This window comes from Salvelinus fontinalis, unplaced genomic scaffold, assembly GCF_029448725.1.
Source record: "Salvelinus fontinalis isolate EN_2023a unplaced genomic scaffold, ASM2944872v1 scaffold_0241, whole genome shotgun sequence".
NCBI lineage: Eukaryota > Metazoa > Chordata > Actinopteri > Salmoniformes > Salmonidae > Salvelinus > Salvelinus fontinalis.
In genome coordinates this window covers 130,575-147,500 of record NW_026600450.1, presented here as the reverse complement: position 1 = coordinate 147,500, position 16,926 = coordinate 130,575, and the positions used below count along the sequence as shown (strand labels likewise).

Below are 16,926 nucleotides of genomic sequence, written 5' to 3'. Positions count from 1 at the left end.
AATACCCCATAATGCCATCACAATACCCCATAATGCCAAATCAAAAACAGGTTTAGATTTTTTGCAAATGTATTAAAAATATTCCCCAGGATAACTAGTCTCAGAGTAATGTTAGATCCCAGGATAACTAGTCTCGGAGTAATGTATGATCCCAGGATAACTAGTCTGAGAGTAATGTTAGATCCCAGGATAACTAGTCTGAGTAATGTAAGATCCCAGGATAACTAGTCTCAGAGTAATGTTAGATTCCAGGATAACTAGTCTCAGAGTAATGTTAGATCCCAGGATAACTAGTCTCAGAGTAATGTAAGTCTCAGATAGTTTTAACCCATTACAGTCTAAGCCCTGTCTGAGGGGGAGGTTCTTCTAAGCTATGTGGAATTGTTTTAAGGTTTAAACAACATGAAGGGCTTCCCCTGTATTGTACTGTTTTATAAGGTTATACCAAGGATCATTTTTCTATTTGATTTTGAACTGTAAGACCGATGGAAGTATCAACAAAAAATATTTATCCATACTGCTATAACCCATACTAACACATTGGATAACATTCACAACATGGAACAACAGTAACCATAGTAACACATTGGATAACATTCACAACATGGAACAACAGTAACCATAGTAACACATTGGATAACATTCACAACATGGAACAACAGTAACCATAGTAACACATTGGATAACATTCACAACATGGAACAACAGTAACCATAGTAACATTGTTTCCCCCAGAACATCTAAAGGAAGTTTGTTCTGAAGTGTCTGTCTGATATCTAAGAGATGTAAAAAATTATATCTATATTTTTTACATGTCTTTAAGTCTTTAACCCCCTTTTTGTCACTTGTCTTTCCACATTTTGTTACATTACAGCCTTATTCTACAATGGATTAAATAAATAAAAATCCTCATCAGTCTACACACAATACCCCGTAATAAAAAAAGAGAAAATAGGTTTGGAGAAAAAATGTCACATTTATTAAAAATAAAAAACAGAAATACCTTATTTACATAAGTATTCAGACCCTTTGCTATGAGACTTGAAATTGACCTCGGGTGCATACTGTTTCCATTGATCATTGTTGAGATGTTTCTACAACTTGATTGGAGTCCACCTGTGGTAAATTCAATTGATTGACATGATTTGGAAAGGCACGCACCTGTCTGGCTACCACAGCGTTCTGAAGCGATACGCCATCCCATCTGGTTTGGCTTAGTGGGACTATCATTTGTTTTTCAACAGGACAATGACCCAACACACCTCCAGGCTGTGTAAGGGCTATTTGACCAAAAAGGAGAGTGATGGAGTGCTGCACCAGATGACCTGGCCTTCACAATCACCTGACCTCAACCCAATTGAGATGGTTTGGGATGAGTTGGACCACAGAGTGAAGGAAAAGCAGGCAACAAGTGCTCAGCATATGTGGGAACTCCTTCAAGACTGTTGGAAAAGCATTCCAGGTGAAGCTGGTTGAGAGAATGGCAAGAGTGTGCAAAGCTGTCATCAAGGCAAAGGGTGGCTACTTTGAAAAATCTAAAATATATTTTGAATTGTTTACCACTTTTTTTGGTTACAACATGATTCCATATGTGTTATTTCATAGTTTTGATTTCTTCACTATTATTCTACAATGTAGATAAAATGGTAAAACAAATAATTATAACCAAAAAGAAAGGAGGACCAAGGCACTCTTCATATAATTAATTAAAATGCCTTTATTAGTATGGCATGTTCAATAGAAACAAAGTTGTTAAAAACCGACGCGTTTCGGCTGCATGGCCTTCGTCAGGGAGTACAGAAAAAGGAGAATACAATGTCCTCTTTTGAAAGGCTTTGCCAATTAGCCCTAATTAGAAGAGGGAGTGGTTACCAAATTGGACACACCTAGTAAGCAATAATATACACATGAAAAGGTGAAATACTGTAGCTATGTTATCATGAGCATTCAACTCCAAGCTAGAAGCATCAGAACACCCAGAGAGGCAGTTCCAACCCTAACCATGACTGGGAGAAGTGTCCAGAACAAGAAAGCAATATATTCCACAGTACATTAGACCACAGCAAAACATGAACAACAGTCCAAACATAGCTGAGGGCAATAGAGCAAAATGTCCACTAGATGACAGCAAATGGACCCATCACGACCCTACAGGAAGGGTGAGAAATCCATATCTTCATTTAAACCAGGGTACTTAGTGGCCTGTAGTTTGTAAATCCCCAAACTTTCCCTTTGGTTTAACTGTTTAAGACGGTCCCCTTTTCTAATAGAGGCCGGAACATGATCAATACCCATAGCTTGTAGGGAGGCAGGGTTGCCATGGTGTAAGGACTTGTAGTGCCTTGCCATGGGGTACTCTTCATTGCCTACCAGTATGGCGTACTTGTGTTCCGCCAAGCGATCTTGAAGGCGTCTCTTTGTCTGTCCAATGTAGAACACCTTGCACTGTGGACATTCTAATCTATAGATGACATGAGTGGTTTTGCAGTTAATAAAACGCTTGAGGTTATACTCCATTTTAGAAGCTGTGTCAACAAAATACTTTTTCTGTGCAATATTACTGCAATGGTTGCACTGGTTACATTTAAAAGAGCCCTTGGGTTTGTGGTCAAGCCAAGTTTTTTGAGAGTCACCCGGAAGATAACTGTGGACTAATTTGTCATTTAGGGTAGGACATCTCTTAAAGCTTATGACTGGTGGTTCAGGAAAGACTTGGCGTAGTAGCGTATCACTTTGGTTGATTCCCCAATTATTTTTAATGATTCTTTTAATGTTCTCTGCTTCAGTGCTGTATTTTGTAACAAAATACACTCTCTCTGATGTATCACGAGGCACTCCTCTTCGTAACAAGTTCTCTCTGTCAAGTAATCCAGCCCTTATACCTGCATCTTTCAGGACCTGAACGCTGTAGCCCCGATCCAAAAAGCGATTCTCCAATTCAGCAGATTTGACACTGGAGTCTGTTTCCTGATCGCAAATTCTGCGGACTCTTTGGAATTTGCCATATGGAATATTCTCTTTTAGCCTTTTGGGGTGAAAGCTGTCTGCCCTCAGAATGGCATTCCCATCTGTAGGCTTCCTAAAGATTGATGTGTGCAAACAACCTTTGTCAATTTTACTAATGTCGAGGTCCAAAAAATGAATGTTATCCTTGCTGTATTCCATAGTTAGTTTGATTTTAGGGTTAATGCTGTTAAGGTATTGGTGGAAGGAAATAAGTTCATCTTCTGAGCCGGACCAAAACAGGCAAACATCATCAATATAGCGTCCCCACCATATAATCTGGTCAAAGAAATGGTTATTAGAAGGATCCAAAATGAAGTCATTTTCCCATTTACCCAAGTACAAACCAGCGTAGGAAGGGCTGTAGCAAGCTTCCATGGCACATCCTTTGACCTGTTTAAAAATACGGTCCTGGAAGATAAAGATGTTATGATTAAGAGTCCATTCAGTCAGTAAGACAATGAATTCTGTAGGAGGCATCTCAGTTTCAGGCCGGGGACTCAAGAAATGGTGCATCGCTGCCAAACCTTGTTGATGCTCAATGGTGATGTATAGAGACTTCACATCCATGGTGACTAAAAAGGAAGCTGTACCTATATTCTTCAATTCCTTAATTTTGTTCAACACATCTGTGGTATCTTGAAGATAGGCTGGAAGTGACATCAGAAAAGGCTTAATAAAGTAATCAATATACTAATCAATGCTCAGTAATCAATATAAGCAGACAAATGTGGTGCTACAGTAGTGTGGTGTAAAGACAAATATGTGACAGAAGCCTACCGTCAATTAGACAATGACGAATTCTACCAATCTCTTACCTTCAACCCTACAGAGGACCTAAAAACTGAATTGAAAGGGATCCTCACAGAAGCTAAGGAAAATGGTTAAAAAAAAAAAAAAAAAAATGGTTTTCAGACAATGAGTTCAAATTTCTTTTCAATGGCAGTCCGCGTATGGCTTCTTTTTACCTTCTTCCAAAAATCTTGAAAAACCCCCAGGCAGACCAGTCATTAGTGGTAATGAAAGTCTGACAGAACCCATCTCTAAGTATATTGATTACTTTATTAAGCAAGACAAGACCACTGCTCCCACTGTGAAAATAGTTTTTGCTGGTTAGGGAACCTAAAACTGCATGAAAGGACACACACTGGAGAAAAGCTTTTCCAATGCTCCCAGTGTGGAAAGAGTTTTGCCGTGTTAACTAACCTGAAAAGGCACAAGAGAATACACACAGGAGAAAAGTATTTTCTGCTCCCAGTGTAAAAATAGATTTTCACGAATGGTGTACCTTAAAGCTCATGAGAGGATGCAGAGGAGAAAAGCCTTTCCAATGCTCCGTCTGGAAAGGGTTTTACCTGGTCAAGTAGCCTGAAGGAGCATTAGAGGATAAACACGGTAAAAGTCCTACCACTGCTCTCTGTGTTTTGTGTTTTTGTTTGTGCCACATGAAATCATGTTGTGTATGATTACACCTGTCTATATAATGTCCAACAGTTTTATTAAGGTATATACATATAGATATATATATTATATATAGTCTGTTCAACCTCTCTTTCGTATCGTCCGAGATTCCTAAAGATTATAAAGCTGCTGTGGTCATCCCCCTCTCCAAAGGGTGTGACACTCTAGACCCAAACTGTTACAGACCTCTATCCATCCTGCCCTGCCTTTCTAAAGTCTTCGAAAGCCAAGTTAACAAACAGATCACTGACCATTTCGAATCCCACCGTACCTTTTCCGCTGTGCAATCCGGTCTCCGAGCTGGTCACGGATGCACCTCAGCCACACTCAAGGTACTAAATGATATCATAACCACCATCGATAAAAGACAGTACTGTGCAGCTGTCTTCATCAACCTGGCCAAGGCTTTCGACTCTGTCAATCACCGTATTCTTATCAGCAGACTCAACAGCCGATAAGAACAACCTATCAATCAACAACCGATCGCTGCCCACACCCGCCCGACTAGCATCACTACTCTGCACGGTTCTTTCTTAGAATATGTGGACAACTATAAATTTCTCGGTGTCTGGCTAGACTGTAAACTCTCCTTCCAGACTAATATTAAGCATTTCCAATCCAAAATTAAATCTAGAATTGGCTTCCTATTTCGCAACAAAGCCTCCTTCACTCACGCTGCCAAACACACCCTCGTAAAACTGACTATCCTACCGATCCTTGACTTCGGCGATTTCATTTTCAAAATAGCCTCCAACACTCTACACAGCAAACTGGATGCAGTCTATCACAGTGCCACCCGTTTTGTCACCAAAGCCCCATATACCACTGCTCTCGTCGGCTGGCCCTCGCTACATATTCGTCGCCAAACCCACTGGCTCCAGGTCATCTATAAGTCTTTGCTAGGCTGCCTTAACTCAGATCACTGGTCACCATAGCAACACCCACCCATTGCACGCACTCCAGGAAGTATATCTCACTGATCATCCACAAAACCAACACCTACTTTGGCCACCTTTCCTTCCAGTTCTCTGCTGCCAATGACTGGAACGAAGTGCAAAAATTGCTGAAGTTGGAGACTTATATCTCCCTCACTAACTTTAAGCATCAGCTATCTGAGCAGCTTACCGATTGCTGCAGCTGTACACAGCCCATCTGTAAATAGCTCATACAACTGCCTACCTCATCCCCATGTTTTATTAACTTTTTTTGCTCTTTTGCACACCAGTAATTCTACTTGCACATCATCATCTGCACATCTATCACTCCAGTGTTAATTTACTAAATTGTAATTACTTTGCTACTAAGGCCTATTTATTGCCTTACCTCCTTACTCCATTTGCAAACACTGTATATAGATTTTTCTATTGTGTTATTGACTGTACGTTTGTTTATCCCACGTTTAACTCTGTTGTTTTTGTCTCACTGCTTTGCTTTATCTTGGTAGGTCACAGTTGTAAATGAGAAATTGTTCTCGACTGGCCGACCTGGTTAAATAAAGGTGAAATACAAAAGAAATCTCAACTTTATTAGCAACACCCAAATGTATACTGTCATTAACGCGGTTCTTCAATAATTACACATAATTCTTAATACTGTAGCACACATTTATATTAAGCAGAACATTCAAACGAGCCTTACAATTATAATCCAAAGTAGTGTGAAATGTACTCATAAGCAACCTGGAAATAGAGGTTACTCCCCTGAGTTTTCCCCCATTCACATTCAGAATACATTGTGAAAAACTAAAAGCTTTGCTCACCATTTTTGCTCCAGGCAGATATACTACATCCATAACTTGTGGTTTCCTCATTACCAGATATACTACATCCATTACTATCGGTTTCCTCATTAGCAGAGAGATGTTTATGCGAGGTGTTTCTACAATCAAATTGTGTGCGCATCGCCCTCGTGCCGCAATTTTATTAAACACAGAAAGGGCCCTATATTGGACACCAAAAGTCGTCTGGCACACTGCTTAGAGTTTCAACAACATGAATAACTTATTTCTACTCTACAATCATCGATGTTACTACTAAAATATGACTAATCTTGCTCATTTTGAGACAATTGTCAAATAATTTTAACATTCATTACAGACGTCAATTGTTGTACAACATCATGGCTACGCTGTTGGCATCACCTTTTACAGTGGATTTCCACTGTTGTTGACCTTTAATCATCTGACTTTGTTGTTCGCACAGGAGAGAGACGGGACTATCGTGGATCCTCTGGGGAGCCTCAACAACCTCATGATGCTGACGAGGCAGAGAAGAGTCTCTCCAGATCAGAACACATCAATAAACACCTGCAGAGATCCACAGGGAAGAGAACTCACTGCTGCTCTGACTGTGGGAAGAGTTTTTGTCAATCTAGTGATCTGACAGTGCACCAGAGAACACACACAGGAGAGAAACCTTATAGTTGTAGTCAATGTGGGAAGAGTTTTACTACATCTAGCAATCTGACTATACACCAGAGAACACACACAGGAGAGAAATCTTATAGCTGTGATGAATGTGGGAAGAGTTTTACTACTTCTGGCTATCTGACAGTGCACCAGAGAACACACACAGGAGAGAAACCATATAGCTGTGATCAATGTGGGAAGAGTTTTAGTCAATCTAGCAATCTGACTAAACACCAGAGAACACACACAGGAGAGACACCATATAGCTGTGATCAATGTGGGAAGAGTTTTAGTCAATCTGGAGAACTGACAGTGCACCAGAGAATACACACAGGAGAGAAACCGTTTAGCTGTGATCAATGTGGGAAGAGTTTTTCTTCTTCTGGCTATCTAACTATACACCAGAGAACACACACAGGAGAGAAACCTTATAGCTGTGGTCAATGTGGGAAGAGATTCGCCTCATCAGTAAAACTTAAAATACATCAAAGACATCACAAAGGAGAGAAACCATATGGCTGTGCACAATGTGGAAAGAGTTTTTTTACATCTAGCCATCTGACTGCACATCAGAGAACACACACAGGAGAGAAATCATATAGCTGTGATCAATGTGGGAAGAGTTTTGTTCGATCTGACCAGCTCACAGTGCACCAGAGAATACACACAGGAGAGAAACCGTTTAGTTGTGATCAATGTGGGAAGAGTTTTACTACATCTGGCTCTCTGACTTTACACCAGAGAATACACACAGGAGAGAAATCTTATAGCTGTGGTCAATGTGGGAAGAGTTTTGTTCGATCTGGAGATCTGACAGTGCACCAGAGAATACACACAGGAGAGAAACAGTTTAGCTGTGATCAATGTGGGAAGAGTTTTGTTCGATCTGGCCATCTGACAGTGCACCAGAGAACACACACAGGAGAGAAGCCTCTTAGCTGTGACCAGAGATAATCTGATAAAAGATCTCTGATCAAATATCAGAAAATGTATATATGAAGGAGTTGTGTCATGATATCAATGAATTAATGTCACAATGTAGAATGTTTTAACATTGTAGTAGGAGTGTTTTAATGTCTCAATGTATCAGCCTGAGCTATTTTAAAACACTTTTTCAACATTTCAAGATAGCAGTTAGTTTAGTTTGATGTAAATAAAGATAGCTGAGAAGTGGGACTGTGTCATTGTTTCTGACAAGATCTCTCATTGATCTCGGGTTCAGCCACCAGGGGGCACCAAACCTCTTTGAAAAGTTCATGTGAATAGTTACCACTTCTCAGGAGATGATAGACTTAGCCTTTCAAATGTTTTGTAATGATGGGATGGCTATTGAACAGAACTTTAAAACCTGGTTTTCTTGTATGTACAAGTTCATGAAATCACACATTTGACCTTTATGCTCACTGAGTCTGTACATAGTCAAAGCTTTCCTTAAGTTTGGGTCAGTCACAGTGGTCAGGTATTCTGCCCTTTCTCCGCCTCTCTCCCTTTTCACTCCCCTCTCTCCCTTTCCACTCCCTCTCTACGCCTCTCTCCCTTTTCACTCCCTCTCTCCGCCTCTCTCCCTTTTCACTCCCTCTCTCCGCCTCTCTCCCTTTTCACTCCCTCTCTCCGCCTCTCTCCGTTTTCACTCCCTCTCTCCCTTTTCACTCCCTCTCTCCGCCTCTCTCCCTTTTCACTCCCTCTCTCCGCCTCTCTCCGTTTTCACTCCCTCTCTCCCTTTTCACTCCCTCTCTCCGCCTCTCTCCCTTTTCACTCCCCTCTCTCCCTTTCCACTCCCTCTCTCCGCCTCTCTCCCTTTTCACTCCCTCTCTCCGCCTCTCTCCCTTTTCACTCCCTCTCTCTGCCTCTTTCCCTTTTCACTCCCCTCTCTCCGCCTCTCTCCCTTTTCACTCCCTCTCTCCGCCTCTCTCCCTTTTCACTCCCTCTCTCCGCCTCTCTCCCTTTTCACTCCCCTCCGCCTCTCTCCCTTTTCACTCAATCTCTCCGCCTTTCTCCCTTTTCGCTCCCTCTCTCCGCCTCTCTCCCTTTTCACTCCCTCTCTCCGCCTCTCTCCATTTTCACTCCCCTTTCTCCGCCTCTCTCCCTTTTCACTCCCGTCTCTCCCTTTTCACTCCCCTCTCTCCGCCTCTCTCCCTTTTCACTCCGCCTCTCTCCCTTTTCACTCCCCTCTCTCCGCCTCTCTCCCTTTTCACTCCCCTCTCTCCGCCTCTCTCCCTTTTCACTCCCTCTCTCCGCCTCTCTCCCTTTTCACTCCCTCTCTCCGCCTCTCTCCCTTTTCACTCCCTCTCTCCGCCTCTCTCCCTTTTCACTCCCTCTCTCCGCCTCTCTCGCTTTTCACTCCCCTCTCTCCGCCTCTCTCGCTTTTCACTCCCCTCTCTCCACCTCTCTCCCTTTTCACTCCCCTCTCTCCGCCTCTCTCCCTTTTCACTCCCTCTTTCCGCCTCTCTCCCTTTTCACTCCCCTCTCTCCACCTCTCTCCCTTTTCACTCCCCTCTCTCCGCCTCTCTCCCTTTTCACTCCCTCTTTCCGCCTCTCTCCCTTTTCACTCCCTCTTTCCGCCTCTCTCCCTTTTCACTCCCCTCTCTCCGCCTCTCTCCCTTTTCACTCCCCTCTCTCCGCCTCTCTCCCTTTTCACTCCCTCTTTCCGCCTCTCTCCCTTTTCACTCCCTCTCTCCGCCTCTCTCCCTTTTCACTCCTGTCTCTCCCTTTTCAATCCCCTCTCTCCGCCTCTCTCCCTTTTCACTCCCTCTCTCCGCCTCTCTCCCTTTTCACTCCCCTCTCTCCGCCTCTCTCCCTTTTCACTCCCCTCTCTCCGCCTCTCTCCCTTTTCACTCCCCTCTCTCCGCCTCTCTCCCTTTTCACTCCCTCTTTCCGCCTCTCTCCCTTTTCACTCCCTCTCTCCGCCTCTCTCCCTTTTCACTCCCTCTCTCCGCCTCTCTCCCTTTTCACTCCCTCTCTCCGCCTCTCTCCCTTTTCACTCCCCTCTCTCCGCCTCTCTCCCTTTTCACTCCCCTCTCTCCGCCTCTCTCCCTTTTCACTCCCTCTCTCCGCCTCTCTCCCTTTTCACTCCCCTCTCTCCGCCTCTCTCCCTTTTCACTCCCCTCTCTCCGCCTCTCTCCCTTTTCACTCACTCTCTCCGCCTTTCTCCCTTTTCGCTCCCTCTCTCCGCCTCTCTCCCTTTTCACTCCCTCTCTCCGCCTCTCTCCATTTTCACTCCCCTTTCTCCGCCTCTCTCCCTTTTCACTCCCGTCTCTCTCTTTTCACTCCCCTCTCTCCGCCTCTCTCCCTTTTCACTCCGCCTCTCTCCCTTTTCACTCCGCCTCTCTCCCTTTTCACTCCCTCTCTCCGCCTTTCTCCCTTTTCGCTCCCTCTCTCCGCCTCTCTCCCTTTTCACTCCCTCTCTCCGCCTCTCTCCATTTTCACTCCCGTCTCTCACTTTTCACTACCCTCTCTCCGCCTCTCTCCCTTTTCACTCCCCTCTCTCCGCATCTCTCCCTTTTAACTCCGCCTCTCTCCCTTTTCACTCCCCTCTCTCCGCCTCTCTCCCTTTTCACTCCCCTCTCTCCGCCTCTCTCCCTTTTCACTCCCTCTCTCCGCCTCTCTCCCTTTTCACTCCCTCTCTCCGCCTCTCTCCCTTTTCACTCCCTCTCTCCGCCTCTCTCCCTTTTCACTCCCCTCTCTCCGCCTCTCTCCCTTTTCACTCCCCTCTCTCCGCCTCTCTCCCTTTTCACTCCCTCTTTCCGCCTCTCTCCCTTTTCACTCCCTCTCTCCGCCTCTCTCCCTTTTCACTCCCTCTCTCCCTTTTCACTCCCTCTCTCCCTTTTCACTCCCCTCCGCCTCTATCCCTTTTCACTCCCTCTCTCCGCCTCTCTCCCTTTTCACTCCCTCTCTCCGCCTCTCTCCCTTTTCACTCCCTCTCTCCCTTTTCACTCCCCTCTCTCCGCCTCTCTCCCTTTTCACTCCCTCTCTCCGCCTCTCTCCCTTTTCACTCCCTCTCTCCGCCTCTCTCCCTTTTCACTCCCTCTCTCCGCCTCTCTCCCTTTTCACTCCCCTCCGCCTCTCTCCCTTTTCACTCCCTCTCTCCGCCTCTCTCCCTTTTCACTCCCTCTCTCCCTTTTCACTCCCTCTCTCCGCCTCTCTCCCTTTTCACTCCCTCTCTCCGCCTCTCTCCCTTTTCACTCCCTCTCTCCCTTTTCACTCCCTCTCTCCACCTCTCCCTTTTCACTCCCTCTCTCCGCCTCTCTCCCTTTTCACTCCCTCTCTCCGCCTCTCTCCCTTTTCACTCCCTCTCTCCGCCTCTCTCCCTTTTCACTCCCTCTCTCCGCCTCTCTCCCTTTTCACTCCCTCTCTCCGAAACTCTCCCTTTTCAATCCCTCTCTCCGCCTCTCTCCCTTTTCAATCCCTCTCTCCGCCTCTCTCCCTTTTCCCTCCGCCTCTCTCCCTTTTCACTCCCTCTCCCTCCCTAAGAACTTCCCATTTGAATCAATAAGGATTGCAGTTGTGGGTGACTATCTGGGTGGAGCAGACTGGGAGGCTGGTATTCTGACCTGGGCTGGAGCAGACTGGGAGGCTGGTATCTGGACCTGGGCTGGAGCAGACTGGGAGGCTGGTATTCTGACCTGGGCTGGAGCACACTGTGCTGGAGCAGACTGGGAGGCTGGTATCTGGACCTGGGTGGAGCAGACTGGGAGACTGGTATTCTGACCTGGGCTGGAGAAGACTGGGAGACTGGTATTCTGACCTGGGCTGGAGCAGACTGGGAGACTGGTATTCTGACCTGGGCTGGAGCAGACTGGGAGGCTGGTATTCTGACCTGGGCTGGAGCAGACTGGGAGGCTGGTATTCTGACCTGGGCTGGAGCAGACTGGGAGGCTGGTATTCTGACCTGGGCTTGAGCACACTGTGCTGGAGCAGACTGGGAGACTGGTATTTTGACCTGGGCTGGAGCACACTGTGTTGGAGCAGACTGAGAGGCTGGTTGGCTGACCTGGGCTGGAGCACACTGTGCTGGAGCAGACTGGGAGACTGGTATTCTGACCTGTGCTGTAGCAGACTGGGAGACTGGTATTCTGACCTGGGCTGGAGCAGACTGGGAGACTGGTATTCTGACCTGGGCTGGAGCAGACTGGGAGGCTGGTATTCTGACCTGGGCTGGAGCAGACTGGGAGACTGGTATCTGGACCTGGGCTGGAGCACACTGTGTTGGAGCAGACTGGGAGACTGGTATTCTGACCTGTGCTGGAGCAGACTGGGAGGCTGGTATCTGGACCTGGGCTGGAGCAGACTGGGAGGCTGGTATTCTGACCTGGGCTGGAGAAGACGGGGAGACTGGTATTCTGACCTGGGCTGGAGCAGACTGGCAGGCTGGTGCAGTGTCATCAGGCTGTGTGGTGGAGGCCATCCTGTTCTCGGGTTCTGCTTGTGTTATGCCAAGCTGGTGGACATGTTCTCTAGATGCAGAGGACATAATGACTCGCTGCTGGTTGAGGAAGTCAATGTATCTCTCTCTTTGTTCTAGCTCCTTTCTTGTTGTTCTCAGATGGTCTCTGATGTCATCATTTGTCCGACTCAGTTTGTCCATTCTGCTTTCTAATTTAGCAGTTTGGAAAAACTATCTCAAAAGGTCACTAACTCAAACATAGAACGCCCGTCCCAAATGGTTCCCAAGGTCATTGTTCTGTTAAAGGTCAGAGGCTCATCAGGGTGATTCATTTCACACCTCTGAGTGGGGTTTTTAGGGAGGCGAAGTTAAGGACAAATTCTTATTGTCAATGATGGACTAAGAACAGTGGGTTAACTGTCTCTCTGTCTCTCTGTCTGTCTGTCTGTCTGTCTGTCTGTCTGTCTGTCTGTCTGTCTGTCTCTATCTCTCTCACATTCTCTCTCTCTCTCTTTCTCTACGATTAGGTATTCTGCCACTGTGTACTCAAAGTTTAGGGCCAAATATCATTCTAGTTTGCTCTGTTTTTTTGTTAATTCTTTCCAATGTGTCAAGTAATTATCTTTTTGTTTTCTCATGATTTGGTTGCGTCTAATTGTGCTGTTGTCCAGGGGCTCTGTGGGGTGTGTTTATGTTTGTGAACAGAGCACAATGACCAGCTTGCTTAGGGGACTCTTCTCCAGGTTCATCTCTCTGTAGGTGATGGCTTTGTTAATGGCCCATACCCTCCCCATCACCAATCAGCCCTGCCATTGTTTGTATTCATACGGTTTTGTAAAGAATGGCTTCTTGTCTGTTAGGTTGTATTCCACTGGGAAAGTGATTACAGTTTTCTCAGTGACTTTGGTGCATTTCTTAGATCAAAAGTGCAATTCTTGATACTACTTGTACAAATTCCAAATCATCTAGTCACTTGTGCACATCATTAAAGCAATTTCTTATTCCTTTGAACAAATTGCAATTGATAATGTACAAGTGTCAGCTTTTTTCCACATTATCAATTGCTCACGTCATGTTGATCAAAATATAGTAGATGGTTCTCTGTTGAATAGTCTGACCCCTCAAAACATCTAGGCATTAGTTCCTTGCATAAGCCATTACATGCAAAATTGTTGAACTATTTGTTTACAATGTCTTTTGGGTGATAAAACCTAAAGAGACCGCATTCCAGAGCATGAGTTAATGTTTCTGTTCTATATGGTATCAGGGAGAGATGACCCCAGGGCCAGACCCTGGTCTCTACACAAAGAGTACTGTTTTTACAGCAGATACTGTCTGCTGAGAATTATAGGTATCTTTCATCCAAATCTTAACCTTGTGACCCGTTCTATACATTTGCTAGTCGTCATGTAGATTGAAAGGGGTGTATCTTGGCTATAAAAGACCTTTGTACTTTTGTCTCGTGGCTCTCAAAGAATCATCTGGGGGTGATTTGTCGACCAGCCATTATCGTAGAGCACTCAATTGATTCACTTTATATGTGTGCGTTGTATTGACCTGCCACCTTATTAATAAGTGATTAAAGATTTAGTTTAAGAATAACTCTGACTTGTGTGATAAGTTTGTCTCATTTGATATGAAAGAAATTAACCACATTTGGGGATGTTAATCTTCACCTGGTGACGCTCCTGACGACCTGGGTAAATGTTGCACCAGGGATCCCTCAAACTTGGGATCTCAGGGAGACCACACTTTGGGAATGGAGCAGATGGACCCACCTTTGATCTGAGAGGCAGCGAGCCGAGTGGATACCAAATCAAAAACCTAGTTTAAAAAAAAAGAGGTGAGCGAAACCACGCAAAGTGAGTTTTTTAGAAAATCCTCGTAGGCTCTGAGTGTATATTTGTAGTGTGTATTAACCTGTTGAGGACAGAGGGCGCTGTTTTCACTTTGGGGGAAAATCGTGCCCAATTTAGACGGCCTCGTACTCAATTCTTGCTCGTACAATATGCATATTATTATTACTATTGGATAGAAAACACTCTCTAGTTTCTAAAACCGTTTGAATTATATCTGTGAGTAAAACAGAACTCATTTGGCACAAACTTCCTGACCAGGAAGTGGAAAGTCTGAAATCGAGGTCCTGCCTATAAATGGGCATGATATGTATTAGTATACATGCACGTCATACACCTGGATGTGGAATGGAAATGGAGTGCTTATCTTGGTCTGAAGTGGAATAAATCCTCTTGGAATGACGTGTCACCCATTTCCTGTTTTCAAGAAGGAGCGAGAAGGAACCGGGGAATGCCTTATGAAAAGCTTTCGTTATAGGCGACTACAATCTCCGGCTTTGATTTTATTTGATACATGTGACCATATCATCGTAAAGTATGTTTTTTCAATATAGTTTAACTTCTTCTGGCTGCAAGCCCGACGTCGGTACACTTATGACAACAGCCAGCTCAAGTGCAGGGCGCGAAATTCAAAATATATATTTTTTTAATATTTAACTTTCACACATTAACAAGTCCAATACAGCAAATGAAAGGTACACATCTTGTGAATCCAGCCAACATGTCAGATTTTTAAAATGTTTTACAGCGAAAACAGCACGTATATTTGTTAGCTCACCACCAAATATGAAAAAAGGACAGACATTTTTCACAGCACAGGTAGCATAAACAAAGCCAACCTAACTAACCAAGAACCAACACAATATAGCGTTATATTAGCTTACCACAATAGCCAGAGAGACAAGCCATTTCCCAGCAGTAAAAGTTAGTGATCGTAACAAACCAGTAAAAGATATATAATTTTTGACTAACCTTGATATTCTTTATCAGATGACAGTCCTATAACATCAGGTTATACATACACTTATGTTTTGTTCGAAAATGTGCATATTTATTATTTAGTGGCACCACAAATGTGATTTAATATTTACCAAACAATTTACCAAACAAAAAACACATTACAAAATTGCAACATTTCTGCAGACATGTCAGACCATAATAAATAATACATTTACTTTGTATAGTGCTTTTCATGACATTTAAAATATATAAAATAGTGATGTACAATAAAAACAACTTACATTAAAAATGAATCATAGGTAAACTAACAATATTGTAGACTTGATGCTAAATACAGATTTTTCAGCTTACACAGCAGTACATCGTATCCACTTAGTCATGTTAGGAAGTTTTCCATCTTTATGACCGGCCCTGGTAACTTCACCCCAACTTCTCTTCTCCCCAGAACACAGTAACTTAACAACATAAGTGTTTTTCTGACATTTTTGGGAAATTTAAGGGAAAAAAAGAATTCTGCCCTAGCAGAGCCCGAAGTCCCATGGGGACGTCCTCGAGGGCGTGGATGTTCTCCCCATCAAAGGCCAGCGGGATTTCACTCTCACAGTGAAATGGATTTCCCCATTGTCCCATGAAGATTCAGTTTGTATTTGTAACAGTATAACTTTAGACCGTCCCCACGGGCGCGAACCAGGGACCCATTGCACACATCAACCGCGGCCCTTTCAGAGAAAGGGGAAACACTACTTCTAGGTTTCAGAGCAAGTGACGTAACTGATTGAAACGCTGTTAGCGCGTACCCGCTAACTAGCTAGCCATTTCACATCCGTTACATATTGACTGCTATGTAGGTTGAATGTACACTTCAAATGCAGCTGTCCTACAACAGATCTGTACCTTCTTCTTGATCCCAATTGCATTGTGTCCATGTTCTGTCTTATAAGAATTTCAAAGGAAGAGAAAATGTGTCAAAGAATAGTCTTACAAGCATTAAAAAATGTATATATATTAAATAAACATAAATATTGAAAGATAAATGGCATCGACATACAATTGAATGCAAAATAGATACAATGTAATGTAATATAGAAGAACATATTGGAGAAAGCAATCGCCAATATAGTACTGCCATACAGTAACAGTACTGCCATACAGGCCTAATATCACATTTCAAGATATCTTTGTACACAAATTGTTTAATATTTTATCAGGCTGACTTGAAAGATTATACGCAACATTTTGATGCGTGGCAATACTGTGTTTGGATTCTGAAGGGCATTTATACAAAATAGGTAGTCTAGACACTGTATTAATACCATTATGCATTTGAATCCCATCTACAGCTACCATCTAAGATATTAATTTCCCTCCACAAGGGGGCGGACATGTAACGTTTCCAAAATGGGATAGTATTGTCCATGTAACGTTTCCAAAATGGGATACTATTGTCCATGTAACGTCTCCAAAATGGGATAGTATTGTCCATGTAACGTTTCCAAAATGGGATAGTATTGTACATGTAACGTTTCCAAAATGGGATAGTATTGTCCATGTAACGTTTCCAAAATGGGATAGTATTGTCCATGTAACGTTATGCCCCCTTGTGAGTTAATAGTATTGCATGCTGTAGCAGGTTATATAAAGAGGAAGACCTCCATTGACGATTCAGTTCGTTGTAACATCTCGTCTGGACAGGTCACCGTCCTTAGTTAGTTAACGTTAGCTAGTTCATTATCACAAAAGTGAGAACTGCTCTAGATTGGAAACTTACGTTAATGAGTGTAAAGCCATGTTGGCTTTTTGGAAACGATATTCAATATATGGGAAAGAATATAGTTGAGGGAAATAATCCAAACCTA

General features: G+C 43.8%; 2 protein-coding genes across 2 annotated transcripts in view; one reads left to right on the top strand and one right to left on the bottom strand.

Moving 5' to 3' along the window:
* LOC129844855 (zinc finger protein 664-like) overlaps positions 1-16,926 on the bottom strand; it is a 168,618-nt gene that overhangs the window by 82,301 nt on the left and 69,391 nt on the right. The window lies entirely within an intron of this gene.
* LOC129844861 (zinc finger protein ZFP2-like) lies at positions 3,511-8,376 on the top strand. The gene is made up of 2 exons (XM_055913021.1): positions 3,511-3,547; positions 6,645-8,376. Exons 1-2 carry the CDS (start codon positions 3,511-3,513, stop codon positions 7,823-7,825), a joined length of 1,218 nt encoding a protein of 405 aa, XP_055768996.1. The 3' UTR covers positions 7,826-8,376.

Bases quoted from the DNA above. Each gene is read 5' to 3' on its own strand.
- LOC129844861 (XM_055913021.1), top strand. From the start codon at position 3,511: ATGGTGCATCGCTGCCAAACCTTGTTGATGCTCAATG. The intron at 3,548-6,644 runs GTGATGTATAGA...ACCTTTAATCAT, and splicing joins AACCTTGTTGATGCTCAATG to CTGACTTTGTTGTTCGCACA.